At 38.2% G+C, this 24,813-nt stretch overlaps 1 protein-coding gene across 3 annotated transcripts; it reads left to right on the top strand.

Annotated features, from left to right (window-relative positions):
- The first annotated feature begins 347 nt into the window (after positions 1-347).
- On the top strand, positions 348-24,518 carry CRBN (cereblon). Of its 3 annotated transcripts, none has more exons than XM_059390195.1 (11): positions 348-459; positions 4,564-4,673; positions 5,287-5,489; positions 6,351-6,500; positions 10,439-10,598; positions 18,711-18,773; positions 19,991-20,075; positions 20,850-20,965; positions 21,802-21,866; positions 22,524-22,655; positions 23,850-24,518. In XM_059390195.1, exons 1-11 carry the CDS (start codon positions 393-395, stop codon positions 24,028-24,030), a joined length of 1,332 nt encoding a protein of 443 aa, XP_059246178.1. In that variant the 5' UTR covers positions 348-392; the 3' UTR covers positions 24,031-24,518. The 3 variants fall into 3 exon arrangements, with proteins under 3 accessions (XP_059246178.1, XP_059246179.1, XP_059246177.1); XM_059390194.1 differs by having other exon boundaries at positions 350-459; positions 4,561-4,673; XM_059390196.1 differs by lacking the exon at positions 6,351-6,500 and having other exon boundaries at positions 349-459; positions 4,561-4,673.
- Positions 24,519-24,813: the final 295 nt, after the last annotated feature.

Raw genomic sequence — 24,813 nt, 5'->3', positions numbered from 1 at the left:
TTATAGGTCTACTTTGTATTTTGGGAATCAGAGTTAATGCCCTATAAGCGGGCTTCTGTTTGCTCCACGCCCCCTTCATTAAGCGCAAGGTGGAGACAAGGACCCAAGCCTCAGTTTCCCCACAGGTGAAATGTCACGCCAGGGGCGGTAACCTAGCAAAGGCCCCGCAAAGACCGCAGTGGGCAGGAAGTCACGAGTGGCAGGGACAGCTTTCTGACCCCGCGGCGCGTCCGCCTTTGGGCGGGCAGCAAGGTTTCCCGCCGCGCTGTGGGCCCCGGGGGGCCGCCAGAGGGCGCTGTGGCCCCAGTGCGCGGCTGCGGCGGCGCGGTGCGGACTCTCCCCAGGCTGCTCGGGCGCCGCCCTGTCCCAGCCTCCTCTGCGGGTAAACAGACATGGCCGGCGAGAGAGACCCGCAGGACGCTGCGCACAACATGGGCAACCACCTGCCGCTCCTCCCTGGTAACCTCCCGGGGCTGGTATCCGGCGGCGGGACGGGGCGAGGCTCGAGCCTTGAGCGGCGCGGCAGGGCTCGGGAGACGGGCGGTGGGGGGGGGGGGCACCGAGGCCTGCCGGGGCGCCCCGGAAAGGCGAAAGCACGTCAGGCCTCTGGCCAGAGACCGGGTCCGAGCGCATCTCTCTCACGCCGGGTCGCCCCAAGCTGTGGGCGAGGGTTTTTGAATTGGGGAGGGGTCTGCTCCCAAGAACAGAGACCCTCCCCTCTCTGTCCATTGTGTGTCCAGAACTTGGCTCCAAGGAAGCGGTTTAAAACTGAGGGGGAAAGAGGGAGGGGATATGGGGGACCCCGGCAGGTTAACAGCCGTTATTTTCTGGACTTCTTCCGTTTACTAAGAGTGACAGCTAACAAGTATTAAGCACTTACCATTTCAGGGGTCCTACAGTAAGCGCTTTGCATACATCTCTTGTTTAATCCTCCCCGCCTAACTTTTCTGATTCCGATTTGGTAGGTGAAAAATGGATTAGTGGATTAGTTCAGTGACTTGCCCAAGGTGACACAGTTGCAGAGCCGGAACTGCAGTTCTAGTCCTTCAGTCAGCATAGCCTCTGTCGCTTAACCACTTCACTGCCAAGGCAGTATTGGTATGTTTTTCTCAAGGTTTGTAGCTCAAGCAGGTAGTAGAATATGCTCGATAGAGACTTAGGAGTGTGATCTTATATTCAGTTTTCTTTTTTCCATTGTATTTTACAAAAATTTAGACCTTGGCTTTATATTAGAATCCTGGGCGGGGAAAAAAAAAAGTGTATGAATTCATTGTACAAATTTGTCGTGGAAGGCTATAGAAGTGATGCTTTTTAAGAGGTTACCAGACAAACTGGGTCTGTTAGGTGAGTTCCTTCACCTCGTGCCGGTTAGATGTTGTGCAGTTGAAAATAGGTATGATACACAGTCTGGTACTTGAGGAGGTTTATAATCTCTATGAGGCAAAAGGTAGTTGATTTAGGACCTGATAAATTAATGCTGTTATTGTCCTTAAGAGGGATTGAGGTAAAGCACTGTGAAATGGATCTGGAGACATCCAGAAGCATACACTTAGGATGGGGTTGTGGAAGAGAAGGCCTAGGCTGTGGTAGGTTGAGTCTAATTTGTTGGGGGAGCTTGAGTCTTCTTGCCAGTGGGTTGAGGCTTTTTTCTGTGGATTGCCAAGAAACAATAGTGGGTTACGGGGAGTTGCCCAAGGAAGGCTTTTCTTGGAGGATTAATTTTCCCCTGGGAGTTGTGTGAATTGAAGGAGAAGACTGAATGCATGCCCACCATTTAGAAGGGACCTTTTATGTAAAAATAAACCAGAGTCAGAGTCAGTGGTTGTTCCTGAAGCCAACCTAACTGAATTGACATGAAGGTAAGTGTGTCAGCCTTTGACTGAAGAGCTGAGCTGTTTATTTCAGAGACATCAGCCCCACTCTGAATCTGCCAGATCCACTGTTTCAGGGAGGTTACTGATGTTCTGTCGGCATTCATGCGGTGCTCCCCCATGAGATGAGTCATCAGGCTTCACCCTGGTAGTTCCGAACACAGTGTGTGTTTTGTTGAAAAGAATCAGGAGTGAGGGGTTGTCTGGGTGGCTCAGTTGGTTAAGCAACTGACTCTTGATTTCTGCTTGGGTCATGATCTCAGGGTCCTGGGATCTAGCCCCCGCATCAGCTGCACACTCAGAGGGGAGTCTGCTTGAAGATTCTCTTCCTCTTCCCCCTCCACACTCCCATGCGCACATTCTCTCTCTCAAATTAATAATTTAAAAAAAAAAAAAGAAAAAAAGAATCAGGAGTGAGAAGTCCCAGAGAGGTTGTAGATATAATAAAGCTTTTCTAAATCATATGAGTTTTATTTGTAAAGAAACAATGGATTACCCATAAGTCCATGTAGTATGAGTTTTGAGGAGCAACACTCTGTAAATGCTAAGGAAATAGTTTAATATTTAAGATGCATAGAATCCATCTTGGCCAAAGGAAACATTAATAAATAAACAACCGAGTACAGGGAAGTGGGTTTTGGCCATATTTATGAGAAAGGCGACTGTATATAAGGAAATTGATAGAGATTCTTTTTTTTTTTTTAACTTTTGGTGAAAATTCTGTTTTTAGCAAAAATATGTATGAAGTGTTAGACAGCTGGCCAACCATTTAAATATAAGTTGAAATAATTGTGTTACTCTTTTTGACCAATCCCTGTATCTAGGAATTCCTGAGAATTAATAGAAAGTCTAAGGCAATTACTACATTGAAAAACATTTTTTTTTCTTTGTCAGGAACCTAGCTGGAAGTAACTTGATTTAAATAGGGACATACACAAAAGAAAATGACAGTTTTGTAATGACATTTTACCTGTTTAGAAGTGTATTTGGGGCATGTAAAAGTATAGGAAATATGAGGTAAAAAATGAGATTCAGTTTTTCTAGGCCAGGAAAATTCTTTGTTGTGAGGAACTGTCCGGCCCGATGCAATCCTTATAAGATGTTTAGCAGCATCTCTGGCCTCCGCCCACTAGATGCCAGTAGGGCTCTCCTAGTTGTGACATTCAAATATATTTCCAGACATTTCCAAATATCCCTTGAGGGGCAAAATCTCCCCTGGTTGAGAACTGCTGATCTAGGGTAGGAATTTTACCCACAGCTGGCATTAACAGCACAGATTCCCATTTAGTAGAATAGCACCTGTTTTTCTAACTTTCTATTACTAATAACATCAAGGTTTTAAAGTAGATTGGCTTAGTTTTCATAATTTAAAAATTATGTTTGGGGAGAGTTTTCTAAGGTACTACTTTAAAATATGTTTTAAGTTCCATGTGAACTTTTTTTTTTTTAATTTAAAATTCAAAACAAAATTGGAATGTAAATGATTACTACATTTCATTTTTTAATAGTACAGTGACAGCCAAGGAAGTGATGTCCCTGCTATGAGAATATTTTTGCTGGGTAGTAATGTTAACTTTTCTGTTTTAATTAAAGGGCTTTCCTTCCTTCCTTCCTTCTCTCCTTCCCTCCCTCCTTCATTCCTGTCTTCTGTAAAAACTCTTAAAATTAAGAGTTTGAAAGAAGCTTAGAGATTCTCTTGTTCCTGGCTGTCATTTTTCACATGTGGAAACTAAGGCATAATCAGGTGAAATGAATTGTCTAAGTAAGGCGTCTAAGTTAGTTACTACTGGCAAGAGGGAAGAAACAAATCTCTCACACTGAAGAATTTAAATATTTATGTAGATACTTCCTTTTCAAGGAGACGGGAACATAGTCCCTCACCTCTTAAGTGTGAGTTGTGCTGTGTAATTGTCTTCCAGAGAGTACAAAGGAGGAAAAGAGTAACTTTACAGTAGAGAAACCGGACAAAGAATACCTCAGGCGGGTGATTATGGTCAACATCAGCAGTGATAAGTCATATTGATAGTATGCACCCTTGATACGAACCCCTTGCGGTGTTCTCCCCAAGGTATTTAACCTCAGTGTAATCATGAGAAATATATCAAATTCTAATTGAGGGACACGCTACAAAATGCCTAACTAGTACTCCTCACAAATGTGAAGGCCATTAACAATAAGGAAAGTTTGAAAATCAGCCCCAAAGAGGCTAAGGAGACATGACAGGTAAATGTCATGTGCCAACCTGGATGGGATCCAGAAGCAGAAAAAGGATAGTAGGTGAAAATAAGAAAATCCGAATAAAACGTGGTGATTAGTTAGTAGTAATATACCCACACTGATTGCTTAGACAAGTGTACCATACTAACAGAAGATGTTAGCTTATAGGGTAAGTGGAGGGGAGGACTACAGGAAAAGGAATTCTCTGTACTGTCCTTGCAATCTCTATGTAAATCTTGAACTATTCCAAGAAAAAAAAAAAAAAAGTGGTTAGTGACAGAGCCCGGCATAGACCCCAGTCTCTGGCTGCCTCTTCACAAAATGTGGAGATCACCACATGCGAGTGGTGTTTAGAAGAAGCCCTCTCATGGGCTCAGAATCCTCATGAAGGAATTATGCATTTGAAGGGGAATATTGCTTTGACATTTCCTTGCATCCATTTTTTGTTTCTCATACTCTTTTACTTTTATAGCAGAGAGTGAGGAAGAAGATGAAATTGAAATGGAAGTCGAAGACCAGGACAGCAAAGAAGCCAAAAAACCAAACGTCATAAATTTTGACACCAGTCTGCCAACATCACACACAGTATGTACTGTAACAAATCTTATACAGTAGATGCATACATAGGACAGTAGATGGAGGTTCCTTACAACAAGTGGCTGAGGTTTGCCTTATTGGATATTACTTCATATTAGGAATTGTGGATGAGGACATGGGCATTTGCCAGTAAGTACACATGCTTAACTCTAAACGTGCTAATTTTCAAGCGGTTTGATACTATGTCCTGGACAATTCTTTGAAGAATTGGCTTCCTCCGTATGTTTCTGCTAGTAATGGAGCTACTAAAGTACTCCTTACTCTCTGCACTACTTGGTACTAGGGTGTTAGTTAACATTCTAACATTTTATAGTTGTCATGTGTGATATTTGGACATAGGGAGGTTTTTTATCTTAGTCAAAGAAAAATATTTTGAACTAAAAAATGTTCTTGAATTTGTGAGACATTCCTCAAAAGATAATAGAACTTCCACTCGTAAGAATCAGAATTAGATTTTCGTGTGGGAGGCTGATGCACTGAGTTTGTTATTTAAGTAAATACTTGTGTCTGTTTATATTTCTTTTAATCTGATTTGCTCTTTAGTCTGTTGAGCTTTTATTACATGTCGAAAATGACAGTGTATATGTGTTTTCTTAAATAGTATCTGGGCGCTGATATGGAAGAATTTCATGGCAGGACCTTGCACGATGACGACAGCTGTCAGATTATTCCAGTTCTGCCACAGGTGATGATGATCCTGATCCCTGGGCAGACCTTACCTCTTCAGCTTTTTCGTCCTCAGGAAGTCAGTATGGTGCGGAATTTAATTCAGAAAGACAGAACCTTTGCAGTTCTTGCATACAGGTAAAATATTAGAATGAATTTGCTTAACACATTCTCTCTCATGTAGAGCCACAGCAGACAGAGGTCAGTGTTAAAGCCAAACCTGACTATTATTTTGCATGCACAGGAGACTAGATTAGGATGTGAGGTAAGAAATTTTGATGAAAAGATTGAAAGTGCAAGTTGGACTATTTTTACTGTTCTTATTACCATTTAGATCAGACATTTACTGTAACACACAAGCTTTCTGATATTTGAAATTTAATCACTTCTGTCTAATGAAAATTTCTGGAATCTTATTTTCAAGCACTCTCATTATTTAAAGAGAAAGAGGGCTTTGACATTTTAATGTACAAAGGAGTAACTTGTTCTTTTCTCTGTCTCTCGGAATTCATAAGTTGTCCCGTTATAGACCAGTGGCAAACTGGTATTTCAGGTATTCTGTGGCAACCGAAGGAAATCAGTGGTAGAGGCAGGAAATGAATGCGGGGATTTCCCACCCAACTACAATGCTGCTAATATTAAGCAGCAGCAATGATGGTCTACTGAAGTAAAAGAATGTCTCCTTTGGAAAATGACATTAAACCCCTGTCAGTCTTAGATCATTTTCAATGACTAGAGAGACCTATTATTTTCCTAAAGAGCTCTAATTGTAATTCCTTTTTTTGTTGTTGTTGTTTTTTGCTCTCATTGTAATACTGAAGCCTTCCGTGTCTGCATTCCTCATGTGATTTCAAAATAAAATGATAATAGCTTTGCAGTAAGGGCTAAATGCTGTAACTTTTTTATCATGTTAAATTTAAATTTAAACTTTTTTGCCACCTTTGCATATTTAAAAATTAAATGTTCAAAATTATTTCCTTTTAAAATTTATCTTGGAAGTAATATACAGGAGAGGGAAGCACAGTTTGGAACAACAGCAGAGATATATGCCTATCGAGAAGAACAGGATTTCGGAATTGAGATAGTGAAAGTGAAAGCAATTGGAAGACAAAGGTTCAAAGTCCTTGAGCTAAGAACACAGTCAGATGGGTAAGAAATAACATGGATCTTAAAGCTGTGTGTACATCATTAAATCAGGTGGTTTTCTTATATTTTTTTTCTATTGTACTGATCCTTAACATTTTGTAACTTTGAATTAGTTGTTCTCTTTCCTTTGAAGGTATAGCCTGGTGGTTTCCATCTTGGCTATGCATCAGAACCACTTAGGAAGTTTTAAAACTATACAAGCTTGGGTTTCGTTCTCATCTCCCTTCCCTACAGAGTGGTTTAACCTTGGGTGAGGCTGTAGCGTTTTGTTTTTTTTTTTTTTTTCATGATTTCCAGGTGATTCTCATGACCCTCCAGGTTTGAGAATAGTCATGTAAACCCAAAGTGCATTGTCTTTGGGGATAGGGCCTCTTTGGGATTGAAGACCTCTCTTCAGAGTGGAGAGGCCACAAGCTTCTGAGCTCTCTCTGTGTGCTCACCGGGGCAACTGTGGTGGTTGCAGTATTCCTGTGATACTTGAAAACCACACCAGTTGCACCTGCCAGCTGTTCTATCTGAACTGTAGAAGCCATTTGCAGTTAGCACCCATCTCTGGTGTGAATTTTACATCACCCACGAATGTATTAACATATAATAAGTGGTCAGTAAATGCTTGTTGTCTCTGTGCCTTATAAAGTTTGGAAATACTCTGAGTATGTTTTTTTAACAGTTATTGTGGTATGGTTCTCATGGCTCAAGCTTTTAAAGTATCACTAACCTTATCAAAAAAAAAAAAGAAAAAAAAATCCAGTTCACCTTTCTTTATCCTTTTAAAAACAAAGCAAAACAAAGTAAGCATTTGTCCAGATAATTGATGTTACCTCTTGAGGGAGTGGTTCTCAACTCTGGCACATAAGAATCACCTGTGATATGTTATAAGGGTACAGATTCTTGGGGTTCACCCAGTCCTAGTGAATTGGTCTCTTTACAGCGAAACTGAAAATGTTACCTGACCTCTGTGTTGAACAGATAATATCCTCTGAACACGTGGAACTTCAGAAGTGTTGTCTTGTTCACATGGTGGACATTTACAAATATCACTGAATTATGGAAGTATAATGGACAATAAAGAAACCTTTTGGGGCTAGAGAAAGCATAGAAAAATGAGGGATGAGATGCCAGAGCCCTCAGTGGTACCGCCAGAACATTCCCAGTGCAGACTCTTATGGTGTTAATACACTGTACTATCATTATAGGATTGTATATCAGTCTCCATCAGTAGATGAGCTGCCTGTATGTTCTACACTTAGAACCATAAATGCTAGGTGAATGAATGAAACGGTGTGCTTCTGGGGGCTCTGCATTGTGATAATTAGCAAGCTGTTTTGTTACTGCAGATTTTACTAACAGTTCCATATTTAAAGTACTTCTTATACTCCTACTTAGAAAATTTTTATTATTTGTGGGTACTATATTATAGGAACCATAAAAGAAAAATGACTTGGGAGAAAAGTATGTTTGTGAGGCTTTCTTCACTTTTGATTGTGAAGAAACTTTTCAACACAAGATGGCAGTAGACCATTAACTCTGAAAACAGGTCAAAGACTATGTTTGACTCTAATGAAGATAAACATGAAACTGATAGGGTTAGACAAGATTCGGCTTGGGAACATTCTCTTTATTATTCCATAGACCCACTGCTAAGACCTCTCACAGAGGTGAGTCTTTCTTACTATAAAAGGCTTCCCTAGAGTGGGATTTCTCTGCTTTGCCCCTCTGGCTTGTAACTCCCTTTAGTAGAAATGGTGAGATGGAGATAATATAGGGCATTTTCCTCTTTTTCCAAATAAGACAACTAAGTACTAGAGAGAGGAAGTGATTTGCCCAAATTCATGCAGCTAGTAAGCAACAGTTGGTTGATTCTAGGTCCCGACTTCCAAACTTACACTCCTCTTACTCTACTTGAACTCCCTCCGTAGCACCTTGAAACTCAAGCCAGTTTCCTTTTCTCCAGTCAAGTAGTGCTAGATAATAGTCACATCTCTTTTATGTAAATGACCTTTCATTTAAAAACTGTATAGCACTGCCTTCTGGCCTCTTCTGAGTTAGGAGTCTTTATTTCTTTGGCATTTTCTGAACACATGGAAGGTTTTGTTTGTTTGTTTGTTTGTTTGTTTTGAAAAGTTAATGAAAAAGTAGAACTGTGTCATTGAATCACCATAGAACCCTTCAAAAATTCCTGAGGATTCCTTAGCATGTGGAGAGAAGGAGATTAATACCCTGTTGGGAATTACAGGACAAGTTCTCTTACCTGTCATATCCAAAACCAATAATCAGTAATTATCTGAATTACTAGAACTGTCTGAACCTAATTTGAAAGCAGTTTTTATTGCTCAGCTTTATTCATTAAAGCCATTTTATTTAAGTCCTATTTCATTGGTTTTTTTATATTACTTACATAAATTATGTAACTATAATCACAAAGCAACTGCTATAAACAGATTGTAAAGAAAGAAAAGTAGGTTTATTTAAAACAGAACCCACCAGGTGGGAGAACTAGTATGTATGTGCAGCAGACCCTGGGCATGTCTAGCAAAAGCAGTGGAGAATGTTGCTCAGTCCTGCAAGGCAGTTGGGACAGCAGACTAATCAGTAAAAGGATCAGAAAGCCGATCTTTCAGTAACATTGATATTTTTATCATAATACAATAAAATCTTACATGATAGTTGAGTTAAACATCATTCATGATTTAGTTGCTGATGACCTTCAGTAAGACTCAGATTTCTAAACACTTCTGTAGAATGGCACACACTTTTGTTTTTAAAAATAAGATTATTTGTGTTCATGTGACAGCTGAAGAAAGAGATTTTTTTTTGTTTTTAATGACCTCTAATAATATGAGAACAATTTGAATATAGTTTGAACATGTTTGGGTTTTTTTTTTTTAAAGATTTTCAGAAGTCATGCATACATAAATTTGAGCTTGCAGGAGGGAAATAAAGTTAGTGGAACGAGTCTAACCAAGTTAGCCATTTTCATTTAATAAATAAGTAGAAGTATCAAAATTTCACTCCTAACTTTTTGTGGGTCAAGGCAGTGATTAATATGAAAAACCACTTGAGAATTTCTAAACATAATTAATAATGAAGCAGAAACTGTAATACATTGAACTTTGTCAGTCTGATAGTGATTTGTTCCAGCATTCGAATGTACTAATATATTCTGCATTTCAAGAGCCGTACTCTAGGAGAAATGCTTCAAAAGAAAATAGCTCATAGGTACAGTCTTCCTGTTGGCATTTGTTCATGATGAGATGTTTGTGGGTATGATATTCTCAAGTAGTCTGGAAATGGTGACTTCACTTTCATGGGAGTTTAAGTAATTTTTAGGTAAGAAAAAATAATATGCATATTTTGATTCTTTGCGTTTTCAGGTTAAATGTTTGAGGAGGAGAAAAAAGAATGCACATATCAGTACAGGGTACATGTAATTCTGTAGTCTTATTTTAACTATCCATATAAGTGGGTTCTTGATTTTCTATTCCTTTCTCTACCTATTCTTCCAGTTAGATTAGACTTAGGAGAAGGGACAGGTGTAAAAGCCAGGCAGCAGATGGGGATCTGGGATGGGGTGTAGGGTATTTAAGAATGTCTAAGAAACTAATTTAGAAGTATCAAGCAGTAGTAGATGGTTGTAATTTGATTTTTTAAATTTCATTAGTAGACTCTATATTTATCTGAAATATACAAATCTCCCTTTACATTTCACAGTGAGATTGAAAATCTATGCTTTAGGTTATTTTGATTTTAACATTGGTATAATTTCTGGAATAAAGTATTTCTGAAGATTCTTGCATCTTAACATCAGTATCCTATGGATATGTTTAAAAAAGAAAACTGAAAATCTTAGTATTTAAAATTACCCATAATGTTTAGAAACTTAATAGTTTGAGTTAGTTTATTTTAAAAATGAACACCATGCTTGGTTCTCTTTATTTTAGAATCCAGCAAGCTAAAGTGCAAATTCTTCCTGAATGTGTGTTGCCTTCAACCATGTCTGCAGTTCAGTTAGAATCCCTCAATAAATGCCAGATATTTCCTTCAAAACCTGTCTCATGGGAAGACCAGTATTCATGTAAATGGTGGCAGAAATACCAGAAGGTGAGAAACTTTTTATGCATCTTCAAAAAATGAAGACAGGTTGCTTTTTTCCTGTATTTAAGAAAGGAACACAAACAGCTCTCATGATTCATTCCCCAGACACCTTCTGTGATAATACTCTAGCTGCATTTGATCAAAGCTGGAGCTTCTGAAAATTTCATGGGCAGCCATTTATGTAAAAGCAGTTTGCAAAAATAGTAGAATGTCACAGTTCTGTAAGGTGTTCTTGCTGCTATGCCTATCAGTTGTATATTAATTAATAGTTTGTGATTTTTAGTTCTGGAGAAACCTCTTACTAAATCTCTTACCATCAGATCAGATGTTTGGCTCTTGAATTACAAACACATTGTCTTAAAAAAAGAGTTTCAAGTAGCACATAGTAGTCATGTGTTTGAATTTTTCTGGACTTCTGAAAGAAAAGCTTTTTAGCTATCTGTTTATACATTGTGGTTGACACCACAAAAGTTGACTTGAGACTTTGTGCTCTGTTAAAGCATTGGTTGTTTCGGCATTAGTTCTTACACATATCCTTTTGGCTAGATCACGCTAGAAAATAATTGATGAAGCCTGTTTCTACTCATTTTTGAGATGTATCAATTTTGAGTATACAATTCCTGCCTAAAGGAAATGACTATCATTTTTAAATTTAGGAAGTACAGGTTCTTTGAGGTTTATCTTTTTTAAAATATGGAGATAATTTCTATTTTAACCTGAAAAATTGTGCACTAATCACTCCTATTCTTTGTCAAGTCATGCAGGTTTTAATTGTGAGTAAATTACCGTAGGATCCTGATTTAATATCCGTATAGACAATTGAAGAAGGAGTATTCTGCACTAGTCCATGTACCACCACTTTTAATGTTCTTGAGGTCGAGTTCACCTAGTTTTCAGAGAGGGCCTTGTGAGAATGGCTTCTTGGCAGGCAGCAGGCTCATAACCAGGTGTCTGTAGGCTTCTTGATCTTGTTATTCTATTTCTCAGTTGGACAATTAGAGACATGGTTTTGTGTGTTTTAACAAGTGTTTCTAGAAAGAATCTAATAAATGTTTAGATTGCTTAAGGATTCCCATGCCACCTTAACACTTTTTTTGAAGATTTAAGAAATACTGCCTTAAGTTTGCAGGCAACTTTTGTATAGTTAGGCAGTCCTTCTTTTTTCAAACCTGATAGAGACATAGTTTACACCTGTTTTAGTTTAATGGTAGAACAGTGGAAGATTTTGTCATCGTGGTCATTTTAAATATCACTTGAAATAAGTATGTCAGAGTCAGCTCTGAGGTACATGGGCTCCAAGGAAGTAGCTTTGGAATTTATTAAGTTGTTTAATGCCTAATAGTGTGTTCAGCACCGGGTGCTGGTGTGATGTTATGTGGCAAGGAAACTGCATCAAGATGCTGCCTAATTTTATCATATTTAGATAGTTGCATGTTTCAACCATGAACTTGTTTTTTAGGAGATATCAAGTGTTTTGATTTGTATCATTCTTCTGCACGAAGATTGGTTGTTAAAAATTAACCATGAAAAACTCCTAATTTTTCTTTGTAAAGTGGTAAGCGGTAGGGTGTGACGGACATTCATTCCTGGCTTAAGTGCTCCATGCTGGCTGTGTGTCCTTGTCTGTGGGATCTTGCCATCTTAACCCTGAACATGATGAGTTAAACAAATAAGACTGCTTTTTTATTCTAATTTTTGTATGAATTACTGATTGACTTGCTGTCCTGTGGCTAAAGCACCTTAGCTTGTTCACAGTAAATTCCAAATTAGGCCTTGGCAGCAGGGCTGCCACTGGCTTACCATAGGCAAAGAGAGCCAGACATGAAAAGACCAAGGAAGCATGTTTGTTTGGAACCAGGTCTTATTTCAATAATAATAATAATAATAATAATTCTTCTAGACCCTCAAACATTAGCACTGGGTTACTTTCATGTTCAGAGTTGCCAAGGACTAAACAGAAGATGCTAAGGAAGAAGAGAGGCATAAAAAGTTTTAGGTTTAGGAAATACAGGTCCTTCATCCTGTGTGTATTGCAGATTGTTAAATGTGTTCCCTTGCTTAAAATTTGAGTAAAGTTTGTTAGGTTCTGAAATTTGGCTCTAGATCACTAGGCAAGAAAAATTACTTTATCTGTTTTGGACCGCAGATGGCCTAAAAAACTGTTCTCCACCCTGAGCCACTCACAAAGTGAAGGGAAAGGGGATGGTAGGTGTCCTTGGTGTCCACATGTGCTGGTCCTGTCTCTGGTTTGGCTTACCGCACTGTTAGCCAGGTGCTAACGTACCACAGGACTAGATCGCATAATATCGCTTGTCTTTAGATGGATCTAAGGCTCAATCCACTCCTCTCTTCATAGAGTTTATTCACATCTGCTCCATACTACCCACCAGCATCCTAAGCAGTGCATCCGTTTGTCTTCCATGTCTGAGAAGTAGGTAGTCAGAATTGGAAGATGCTCGTGTGATTCTTAGCCAACCCAAGCTTACCAAATTGCCCTACCTTTTTAGCAGAAATGATATTTCGAGGGTCTCAGAGTGTGGCCTTCCTGATGTATATTCAGTGAACCTTGAAACTGCACACACTTCTCCACATTTGCCACTGAGAACTGCACCTCCCAAATGACAAAGAATTAAGCTTCCGCAGGTATTCCTGTGTCATCGTCCACTTTAGCGGGGCAGCATCAAAGAAGATGTCCCTAATCCCTAAGAAGTTCAGCCAGGATAATCAGGGAACACTCTTCCAGAGTTCATTTCCATCTGGAAATGTTCCTTGTTCTGTGATTTGATCTTTGAAACTAATGTTTACTTATTTCCTATCTCAGTGCCTTTCACCCCTCCCTGGGTTTTTGTAGTGGGGTACTCAGTGAGGAAGCTTTTCTTTAACCTACTCGGGAGCATGACGTATTAAGTACACTCCCTCTTTACCCAGACTGTCTCTTCATTCCTTTATTACAGCCGTACTGCGTTCATCAGAAAAGAGCTGACTGTGAAATGTAAAAAACTGAAATGTGGAAACAAATTAAGAAAGTGTTTGATGCTCTTCTTTCCAGTCTTGCTGAATTTATAAGCCATGCTCATATGGAACAGGGAAGAACTGAACACTGACTGATTCCCAAGGGCAAAGCCCTCCAGTGCAGGCTCACACATTGGTTTCTAAGTCTGCCATACTTTCTCTGTGAAGACACAGATATTCTCATTTTGTTCCGTTTTCTTATGTGAAAGATACACTGTCCCGGGCCTGTTCTTTCTTATAGGAGATTTTCTGTATTGGCTTTTGGAACACAACTTCCTTGTTACTGCCAGAGCTGCAGTGTTCTCTGGTGTGGCTGCACTAGCCTGTGTCTAACCAGTCCCCAAAGATGACTGTGTACACTGACCATTCGTACATGTAAATATGTATGATAAACTTTGAGACATGGGATTTTTGGAGGACGGGGAAGCTGCATTTGTAATTTGGACAGATATTTTCAGACTGCCTTACTAAAGAGGTTTTCCCTAAGTGTACCCTTGTATCAGCTTCACAGACAGTGTAGTATTCAACTTAATTTTTGATGATCTGATAAGTAAAATACAGAATCTTCTTGGAGATTTAATATGAATTTCTTTGGATATGAATGAGGTATAACATTTTGTGTTGAATGGCAATTTGTATTTTCTTTACTAAGAAGCATCTGTTCATTGTATTTGTCCTTTGTAGATTTTTAGTTCATCATATGTCAGGAAATTTACCCTTTGGCTGTACCTAATAGGTTTCAAACATTTTCCCTGGTTTGTGACTTGTCTTTGGCATATTTTAGAAAGGTTTTTTTTTTTTTGTCCTTATGTAGTTGAATTTACCTTTGTTAATGCCTCTGTATTCTGAATTATATCTAGAAATTACTTCCCCAGAGGAATCTTATAAAAAAAAAATACTAAAAATGCAATCTTTTACTTTTGATTGTTGATTTCACTGCTCTTAATGAAATCAAAACTTATAAGCTTTTATCCATCTATGGCTTATCCGACTATGAATTCAGTTCTGTTTTTTTTGTTTTTTGTTTTTACCTGATGGCTCCCTGTTGACCTGTTAGCATTTTCTGAAAAGGTCGTAATTTCCTTCACTGCTATGACCGGATGTCATGTAGACCAAATTCATGATTCTTCATTTTCTTCTGCTTTGTTGTTAGTCTCCATAATACTGTTACAGCCATTGACAATTTATAATTTTTGTAAATATAAATATAACTGGTAACCCCCTTGCTAGTCTTCCTCTTTTTTCAAGGTGTTGCTGGCTGTTGCTTTGCCTTTTCATAGGAACTTAAGAATTTTTGTCTTGTCCCAGAATAATAACAGGGGCAGTAAAACAGTAACATCCATACCTATTTTTATAGTAAAGAAGAAAAAAGTCTTGAAATTTGGGCTCTGCGCGGTCAAGGACTTCCGTGGACAGATTTGTGATTTCCCAGGCGTCCATCTTATCCTTGTAGTTGTGTATCTGCCTTGAGGAGTTTAGAACTCTCAAAGCAGGAAAGAGCATATCCTTCTCTTCCCCTTTTTTCATTCAAGTAGGGATTTGGTAAATGAAGGAAGGAAAAAAAAATAGTAGCTTTTGAATTACTTGGATAGATTGTTTTCATTATTTACATTGCTTATCGTGATGGGATTTAATACAATAAATGACCACCTTTGGTCACTGTGTATATCAGATGATGATTTACTATTCATGTTTAGCCTTTTACATTACTCTTCCAATTTCATTGTACTTCGACCTTTTAAGAAGAGTTTCACGTTTTTTAAATATTCTACATTATTGGAAGACAAAGGTGGAGCCATAGTTATGAAGTTTAAAAATGGAAGAATGTGATGGATTTCCTTCAGGTAACATATTTCATTTTAAGGGGCTTTCTGCCTTCTTTCAGTGGTAAATCCTGTTCCCAGAGTGACTATATCTTTAGAGAATCAGTCAGTGGTCATTTTTAAGCACATAACTTTTGGGCTGGTATTAAAACCTTTTTGAGGTATAGCCCTTTTAAGAAGTCAGTCATGGTGTTGATGTATGTGAAGAATGCCGATAAATTGCTAGAATTTACCATTGCTATTACCCAGATACAAGACAGGAGAGCCTCTGCTTATTGTGTCGGAAGTCTAAATTGGACTTGAAATTGGAGATATTGAAATGGCCCAAATTTGGGCATTATTTGCTGTATAGAAGCTAGCTGGTCTTTTTTGGTATACTTCTCTTCAGTTCTGGGTTGTTTTTTTTTTCCCCTGATGGCTCCCTATTTTCCTGTTAGCATTTTTTGAAAAGGTCATAATTTCCTTCACTGCTATGGCCGGATGTCATGTAGACCAAATTCATGATTCTTCATTTTCTTCTGCTTTGTTGTTAGTCTCCATAATACTGATGTAAAGTCGACTGTATAAAACACATCACAAATATGAAGGATAAATGTATTTAATTGATCTATGATTAGAACTTTAGAGTCTGTCACGATAATCCTGATAAAGAATTTTAATGGCCTTCTCACTGTAAAAAGGTACAGAACTGAGACACCTGTGTTGCAGGTTGGTCACATTCACCAAGCACGCATGGGCAGTAGGGCATGTGGTTACCATCCTGACCCACTGCTCTGCTCTCAGTAGACTAGCTGGCCATGCTCTCTGGTCACCTTATGTTCTCATGGGAAGGAATGTTTATAGATGAATAAATTGGTTTGGCTCCTATCTTGATATGAGTGCCAAATAAAATTATATGTTTTTGTATTATAAAAATGATCATTCTCCCATCATTCTAAGTGTAGGTTAATAACTGAACGGGAAGTGTGCAGTGTGTGTCAGCCAGCCACACTGAAGCTTTGTTGGATTTTTGTCATATTGTAATTCTGAGTATACCACCAGAAAGTAAGCTTCTCTGCACTAAGTATATGCTCCACAGGGGAAGAATTTTAGTCTTTGTTGTAATCCCTGGTTTACCCCAAATGCCTGACACATACTGGGCGCTTAAAGTGTTTTTTGAATATTTGAATAATGGTTAGTCATACTCCCTGGATGCACAGTCTAGCAGCCCCCATTTATGAGCTGTGACCCTGGGAAAGTTTTACCATCCTTCTGTGCCTCCGCTTCCCTATCTTTGGAACGTGGATGATAATGCTACCAAACTAGAGAACTTTTGTAAGACACATACGGACATAGACGCCTCTGTTAGGGTTGCCTGATAGGCTGCTTTAGTGTTTTTATTTTGTGTTTTTATTCTGTAGTATTTATTTGTACTGTGACCAAAATCCTTAGTCTTAACTTTTTTTGGCTTAAACATAAAGAACTGATTGGAGAGTAACTTAAGTGTCTTATGTTCTCGCTCCTCTGGCTTAAATTACTTTTCAAACATGTACTTGGAGGCCATCCCAGACCTATCTTTTGGTAGCTTCAAATACAAGGATTATATCGAACCAAAAATTCATCTCATTAGAGAATCCTTTGATTCATGAGCCTTGAAAAACAAGTCTATCCTCATCCATTTAAGTATTTCCCGAAGATATTTTAAAATAATTATCATGTCCCCTTGAGAGGCAGCTCCAAACTGAACATCTGTAGAGCAAACTCTTGACCTCCTCCTAGCATCCTGGCCCCTGACAATGGAGTTTCCCATTTCTGACTGTCAGAGAAGGGGAACATTATTGTCTCATCTTAGATTCTGGACTTCTTCAAGCACAGGGTTGCAGAAGAGAGTAGGATATGAGCTCTGCAGCACAAAGGTTAGTTCATAACTGTCAGCTAAGTCCCAAGTCTTTCCTACATGCATCGTGTACCTTCCTCATTTCACATCCATTTGGTCTTGCGAGTACAAGCATAGGATCTCCCTTTCATTTTGTTAAGTCTTACAAGCTTGCTTTGCTCGTCCTACTGTGGGACAGTCTGTGTTGAGCCACCTTCCTCCTTTCCCACCCACTTTTCCTGTGTCATACCCAGTGTTAGTTAACAGTCTACAAAAGTATGAATATCTGTACCTCTGTAGGTTTTATTTTCTTTATGGAGAAAGATGTAATCTTTCTTTATTCTCCTCAGGTTTGATAGGCCTTGCTTGATCAGGTGCAGTATATCCTCTCCTGTATACAGACACAACAATGTATTACATTGTTCCTTGACATTTAGGTTGTCTCCAGTTTGTTGCTGTTAACAGCACTACTGCAGTGTATTCTCCCAATCATATTTTTGTCCTATAAAACACCTTGTTTCCCAGACTTTCTTGGTAGGTTATACATTTATTTTTCCAAATGAACTTTAACTTATGCTTCTTAATTCCAATCATGTTGATATTTTATTGAATATAAACTCTTGAGGACTGACATCTTAATGATTATTGAGCCTTCTCATCAAATTAGAAATTCTACTGAAATTTAAGTATAATTCACATTTTTCTATGGATTTAGGCCCACTCTCATTTGGATTCCAAAATGCAACAATTGGAAGACACACACAGTGCTTTTCCCCTTTCCTGAATTCTGTTAAATGGAGACTTAATCATGCTGAGTCTCAAGTCTATGATCATTGTTTTCTTTGAATTGCCTCATTTCTTACGTTTGCCTCTTGGTAATTCAGTTGAAAGCCATTTCAAGTTTTACACAAAGACCATTTGGATGATAATTTCACTGCACATACTGAACCAACAAATAATCAATAGTATAAAAGCAGGTAATGTGGTCGACCGAAGTATGTTTAGTCACTCTTCAAGTTCATCTTAATTTTACTAAGTTTGCTTGGCACTGAAATTTCATGAACTTTGCCAGTAAGAATGACAATTCTAGGGCGCCTGGGTGGTTCACTGGGTTAAGCCTCTGCCTTCAGCTCAGATCATGATCTCAGGGTCCTGGGATCGAGCCCCACATCGGGCTCTCTGCTCAGCAGGGAGCCTGCTTCCCCCTCTCTCTGCCTACTTGTGATCTGTCAAATAAATAAAATCTTAGAAAACATGATTGTCAAATTTAATAGAAAACCATCAGATACAGGGTTATCTACAAAATGTTCCATATTTTTGAAAGTAAAAATTTTTTTCCAGGGTCAAAATTAATTTTCAGGTATTTTTCTTTCCACTATAAGAATCTTTACAGAGTTTCTTAAGTGACTTTTTTTTTTCTGTTTTCAGAGAAAGTTTCATTGTGCAAATTTGACTTCATGGCCTCGCTGGCTATATTCCTTATATGATGCTGTAAGTATTACTTTGTACTTTTTTCTGGGGTAAGCCTTGTCATAATTAAGGGTCATAGTCTTTCATACTCAGTGGTATCTCATTTTCAGAACTAATCCCATCTTTTACATTTAGGTAGAGCACAAAGAAATCAGATACTACTGAATTCACTTTGTCTTTAATCTGTAGGATTTTTCATTTTCCTAGTTTCTAGTGGCTTATAAATTTAGGATAGGATGAGACATTTTGGGGTCTACTAAGGATTTGAAATGTGGTGAGCAAAGGTAGATTTAGAAAATTAAAGAATCCCATAATATTATTTTGGTTTTTTTCCTATACGAAAATATAAATTTCTTATCTCCTGATCCCCAGTTAGTCCGTCCTCTACATCCTCAAGTGTTTTGCTTCTCAAATTGTAATACTTAGGCATCACCATGCCTTTCAAAACTTAAACTGGAATTGTTCAAAGAATCTGGGTTTTAGACACAAAAGACTCTGTTTGAAGCTCTCTTATCGTTTCCTCTGTGGTTGGGGTAAATTACTTACCTAAATAATTGGATTTTTAAAATGGGAATAATGATAGTTACTGTACTTGGCACATAGTAGGACATTCAACAAATGTTAGTCATTTCCCTTAGTGAATCATCTCATGCACAGATGTGGAATCTTGCTTCAGAAGACTAAGCACTGAAGGTTGAACACTTACCGCAAGCACAACACTAAAGGAAACTACAGTTCACTCTGTCCTGCAGCAGCTTTGGGCCATTACAGATAAACAAGTACTGTTCGCATACATTTGTGAAAAGATAGTATGCACTGTTGTTTACCAAAGAGGTGCCAAGTAAGGTATGTAGGTAGCAAGTGCTCGTGAAGTTTATAGGAGCCACTGTCCCTATGAACAGTCAGAAAAGCCATCCTAGAAAGGGGGAGAAGAGAGGCCAGTTCCACACAGTTGATCAAAGAACACCTAAAGGACAGCAAGTCAGGAGCCTATGCCACTGGGAAAAGACAATGGAGGAGAGGGGTCTGGAAAGCCAATTTAGTGCTGGCCCATGAACTGGGGCTTTGGTCATCAGAGCGTAAGAAAACAGACACTTTTAAACGGGGATTCAGATTTTAGTACAGTGAGGACTTAAGTTGCTACTAATACATTAGTTTTTATTTTATGAGCTGAAAATCTGGCATTAAGTTCTAAAAAGTCTGTGAACCTTATTATGGCTGCTTTTATTTTAAACAAGGAAACTTTAATGGATAGAATCAAGAAACAGCTGCGTGAATGGGATGAAAATCTAAAAGATGACTCTCTTCCTTCAAATCCAATAGGTATGCAAAGTCTACTTCCTTCCTATGGTCTTTGATGTTTTAGTAAATCATTTTTCTGTTTAATATTTTTATTCATTCTAAAAAGCATAGACATTTGTTTTGAACATTTAAAAAAATGAGTAATTAATTGTAAGAGAGTTCTTCAATTTTGTGAGCAGTCTAATCTTAAGCAGTTTACCGGTTAAGTTCAGATCACAGACACGATCAGGCATGTTCAGGGTGTTAGGCCATAGACCAAATTGCAGTAAATGGGGCACATTCAAAAATTTGAGTGTCAGAACTCTCCCTGTTCTTTAAGATGGCTTTGAAAAGGACCCTAGTTCTAAGACTTATTTATCTTACGTACATATAATCTCTCTAGTTATTAGGTACAATTACTGTAGCCATTTTTCTAGTCTTGTAGCAGACTGACTTCTTTTATCATGGGTTTGATTTTCATGTTTAAAAGATCAAAAAAATATGTTAATAAAAGAAACCCAAACTCCAGGGCACAGCTCTTTGGAGCTTGCCACTCTCACTGCAATAAACTTTCCCACCTATATTGCTCAAAATAAATAAAAGACATTTCTAAAGCCAATTATGGGAAAAGAAATTAATTTTGGAACTTCCTAGGAATATATACTCAATAGCTAGTGTATTTTAGTATTGTTTATAATTATGTCCAATACATTCTTTGGGAACTCTGTAGAGAGGGTTTATTTCAAAAAGACATTATTATATGATTCATATTTGCTTCAAATATTTAAAACTTAAAAAAACCACCATGTCTTTCAGATTTTTCTTACAGAGTAGCTGCTTGTCTTCCTATTGATGATGTATTAAGGATTCAGCTCCTTAAAATTGGCAGTGCCATCCAGCGACTTCGCTGTGAACTAGATATTATGAATAAAGTGAGTAAAGTTACCATGTTCATGACACCCATATTTTAGGCTTGATTATCTATGCGACCCAGTCGTATAGTCATGCAGTTAGAAAACTAGTTGTTTACTCGTTTTACATGATTTATTTTTTTCAAGATTTTAATTATTTGAGAGAGAGTGCCCTAGAGAAAGACAGCAAGCATAAATGAGCGGGGAGAGGGGAAGCTGACTCCCCTCTGAGCAGGGAGCCCAACATGAGACTCTGTCCCAGGACCCCGAGATCATGACCTAAGCCGAAGGCAGACACTTAACCAACTGAACTACCCAGCCACCCCATTAGTTTTACATGATTTTTTTTTTTTAAGATTTTATTTATTTATTTGACAGACAGAGATCACAAGTAGGCAGAGGCAGAGAGAGAGAGGGAGAAGCAGGCTCCCTGCTGAACAGAGAGCCCGATGCAGGGCTCGATCCCAGGACCCTGGAATCATGACCTGAGCTGAAGGCAGAGGCTTTAACCCACTGAGCCACCCAGGCACCCCAGTTTTACATGATTTAAAGGATAATTTAGATATTTCATTTGGGATCATACAGACACTTAGACTGTTTTTACATTCCTCAAACACTTCCATTTCTACACGAAGCATTTGTGCTTATAAGTGTCTATTACTTCTTGTCCTACAAAGTCAGTAGTTTAAAAGTGAGTATGTGTCAGATCTCAGAGGTTTTCTTAGTCCTACTTTAAAACTCTGTTTTTGAATGGTTGGAAGGAAAGCATGGTATTTAGAGGGAGCAATACTGGGCTTTGTAATTACATAATTAACAAGTGTGAATTTTCCCCTCTAATTTTCTCTTAATTTTTTTAGTGTACATCTCTTTGCTGTAAACAATGTCAAGAAACAGAAATAACAACCAAAAATGAAATATTCAGGTGAGAAATGTTCAGTATACTTCTGAATACATTTTCCCAACTGCTCTAACAGAGTTATAGTCAAGACTGTATTTCCATTATCCATATATCTTCCTTATTAAAAACAGTCATTCAGCAAATGCTCTAAGGGAGTTTAAGAAACCCTTCCTGACTGGGTGCTCAGCAGCAGTGATTTAAGATCTTATTCACAAGTAACGGGCATGGTAAAGTCAAACAAGGGGGCAATTCTTTTCTTTCCCATTCCTGCTAAATAATTTGTTTCCTTCCTAGTGATTAAGGACCTAAGATGAATGCCTCAGGTAGGATCTTCTAGGCACACATAGGGCCCTTCTGAACATGTACTGATCCTGTGTGACATAAATGTGTAAGAATTACTTTAGTACAAAATGATAATTATAAATCAGGACAGTAAGGAAACTGTTGCCTACAAAGTAATCAGTTACCCAAGGATGCCTAATAGGACCTTTTCACTGTACTTTCACTCTCAGAGACTCCTTTAAATAAGCTCCGTTTTACAGACATGTAGACTGAATGAAACTGGGCTGACTCTCAACCTCCTGTTTACATACTAAAGGTTTGATGTTACCTCATATAACCTCTAATTAGACTTTCTCCTTCCCATTTTGACTTATCTTCTACGCTGATTATCTCTTGCAGTTTATCATTGTGTGGACCGATGGCAGCTTATGTGAATCCTCACGGATATGTGCATGAGACACTGACCGTGTATAAGGCTTGCAACTTGAACCTCATAGGCCGGCCTTCTACAGAGCACAGCTGGTTTCCTGGGTAATGTGGTGGTTACTTTTGCCGCGGTGGGGGGCCTTAATTGGACAGAGTCCTAAGCAGAGTTGTTAGAATTATAATCAAAAATAGACAATGAGATGAATACTATTTAAATGCTCTTCATTTTATGAATGGCTAGTAACAGCTACTTTGGCATACTCTCCCTAAACATAAAGTTAGAAGGTTGCCAACTGCAGTTATCCTTAAATTAACTATGCATTTAATCCAGAATTTTCATTTTTCCTTTTAGCTCATTCTGAAAACCAGCTGGCTTATAACCCAGTAAAACTGTGTCTAAACCACATTCTGTAGTATTTCAGACCAGAGAGTATTTCCCAAGCAGTGACAAACAAAACAGCTGGCTTTTTTTTCTGTTTAGCCCAGTGCCCTTCAAAGTAGGAGCCTAGGACCAGCATCACCACCTGGGAAATACTTGGGGTTCTTGAAAAGAGTAAGGCTGAGGGAATTCTGGGTCATTCTTTGATTTTTGAAAGAGGCAAGCAGAGATTTGGGGGGGGGCACCTGAGTAGCACAGTTGGGTAAGCATCTTTTAGTTTCTGCTCAGGTCGTGATCACAGGATAGTTGAGATCAAGTCCCACGTTTGCTTAAAACACCGTCCCCCAGCCTTTCTATCTCTAAAATAAATTAAAAATAATAATTGCCATTTTGGACATAGGACCCTATCACTTGGATTGTCCAGTCTTATTTATAAGGATTAAAACTAGAATTAACTTGTTAATAAATATGTGGGAATATACCTAGGGAATGGTTTCAGTTACATGATTTGGTTTATTTTGCTAGTTATAATTTGAGTTTCTGGATGAATTTTCTGACAAAATCATACTTCAGTGAAGTAGTTCTTAGATTTTTAGATGAGAAATTCATGTATCTCTCCCTCCCACCACCTATTTTAACTCACAAGAATGTATTTCTGGAGATGGATGGTGTTTTGTAACATGACTGCAATACAAAACCACCAAGGAAAGGTACCTGCAAGTTAATCCCATATCAACAAGATTCAGTTTTTTGTCCAGTGCCAAGAAAGAAAAAAAATAAACACAGCTTAAAACCACAATCAAGTTTGTTTCAGGAAACAATGTAGAATTTAGCTCTGTCTTGTTAACAGCTTTATACAATGATAGGCTTGGGGTACAGAGATGTGTTTCCTTAGCTGATACCCTTCTTTAATTTTGTAGGTATGCTTGGACTATCGCCCAGTGTAGGATCTGTGCAAGCCATATTGGATGGAAATTTACGGCCACCAAAAAAGACATGTCACCTCAAAAATTTTGGGGTTTGACTCGATCCGCTCTGCTGCCCACTATCCCAGACACTGAAGATGAGATAAGCCCTGACAAAGTAATACTTTGCTTATAAACAAATGCAGTAGAGATAAAGTTAATATTTATTAAGTTGGTCTTGTAAAATCAGATCTGCTTTGGAAATTACTGCATTTGATGCATACCCAAGTAAAAAGCAACATTATATGGAAGGTTGCAGTTTCTTAGTCAAAAGGTATTTGAAGTTTTAAATTAAAATATACTATTGAAAGGATGAAAAAGTCTAGAAAACTTGGTTTTTAGGAATATCTACCTTAGTACCTTGGTATCATTCTAGTCTGGCCTGCTAGGACATGAAGACCTCTCTGGAAGGGAGGAGATGGGTTTCCTGCACGAACCTCTTTGTAATTCCTCTGACACGAGGTTAGCCACTTGCTTGTGATACATGGAACCAACAGCAAATTCTTACCTGTGCTCTGACGGAAGTTCCCAAAGCCAGGGTGCCAAATACAAGGTCCTTTAATTTTCTTGAGTTTCTCTCATACTGATTTGTAAATTTTGAAAATATTAAAGAGTTAAAATATACAGTTTGAGCCCCAAAATAGTGTTCATTTCCTTACGCATTTGTTAGTGAAAAATGTAACTTATTTGCTCAGTGTTTATCTGAACAACCTGGTTATTCTGTTCCAAATTCCAATTTGAACCTAAATTAATATGGAACAGAGATATTTATTAGAACACACCTCCCTTCTATCTGGCTAAAAAGTAACTGTATTTTGTAAGCACTCCATTCCATGTAAATTGAAAATCTGTAAGTAAAATTTAAGAGCAAACAATATTACACATCTTTGTTTAAATAATGTAAAATATATACTCACAA

This window comes from Mustela nigripes, chromosome 2, assembly GCF_022355385.1.
Source record: "Mustela nigripes isolate SB6536 chromosome 2, MUSNIG.SB6536, whole genome shotgun sequence".
Classification (NCBI taxonomy): Eukaryota; Metazoa; Chordata; class Mammalia; order Carnivora; family Mustelidae; genus Mustela; species Mustela nigripes.
This window is presented reverse-complemented; position numbering and strand designations above follow the sequence as displayed.

Bases quoted from the DNA above. Each gene is read 5' to 3' on its own strand.
- CRBN (XM_059390194.1), top strand. From the start codon at position 393: ATGGCCGGCGAGAGAGACCCGCAGGACGCTGCGCACAACATGGGCAAC. The intron at 6,501-10,438 runs GTAAGAAATAAC...TCTTTATTTTAG, and splicing joins CTAAGAACACAGTCAGATGG to AATCCAGCAAGCTAAAGTGC. The intron at 20,966-21,801 runs GTGAGTAAAGTT...TAATTTTTTTAG, and splicing joins AACTAGATATTATGAATAAA to TGTACATCTCTTTGCTGTAA.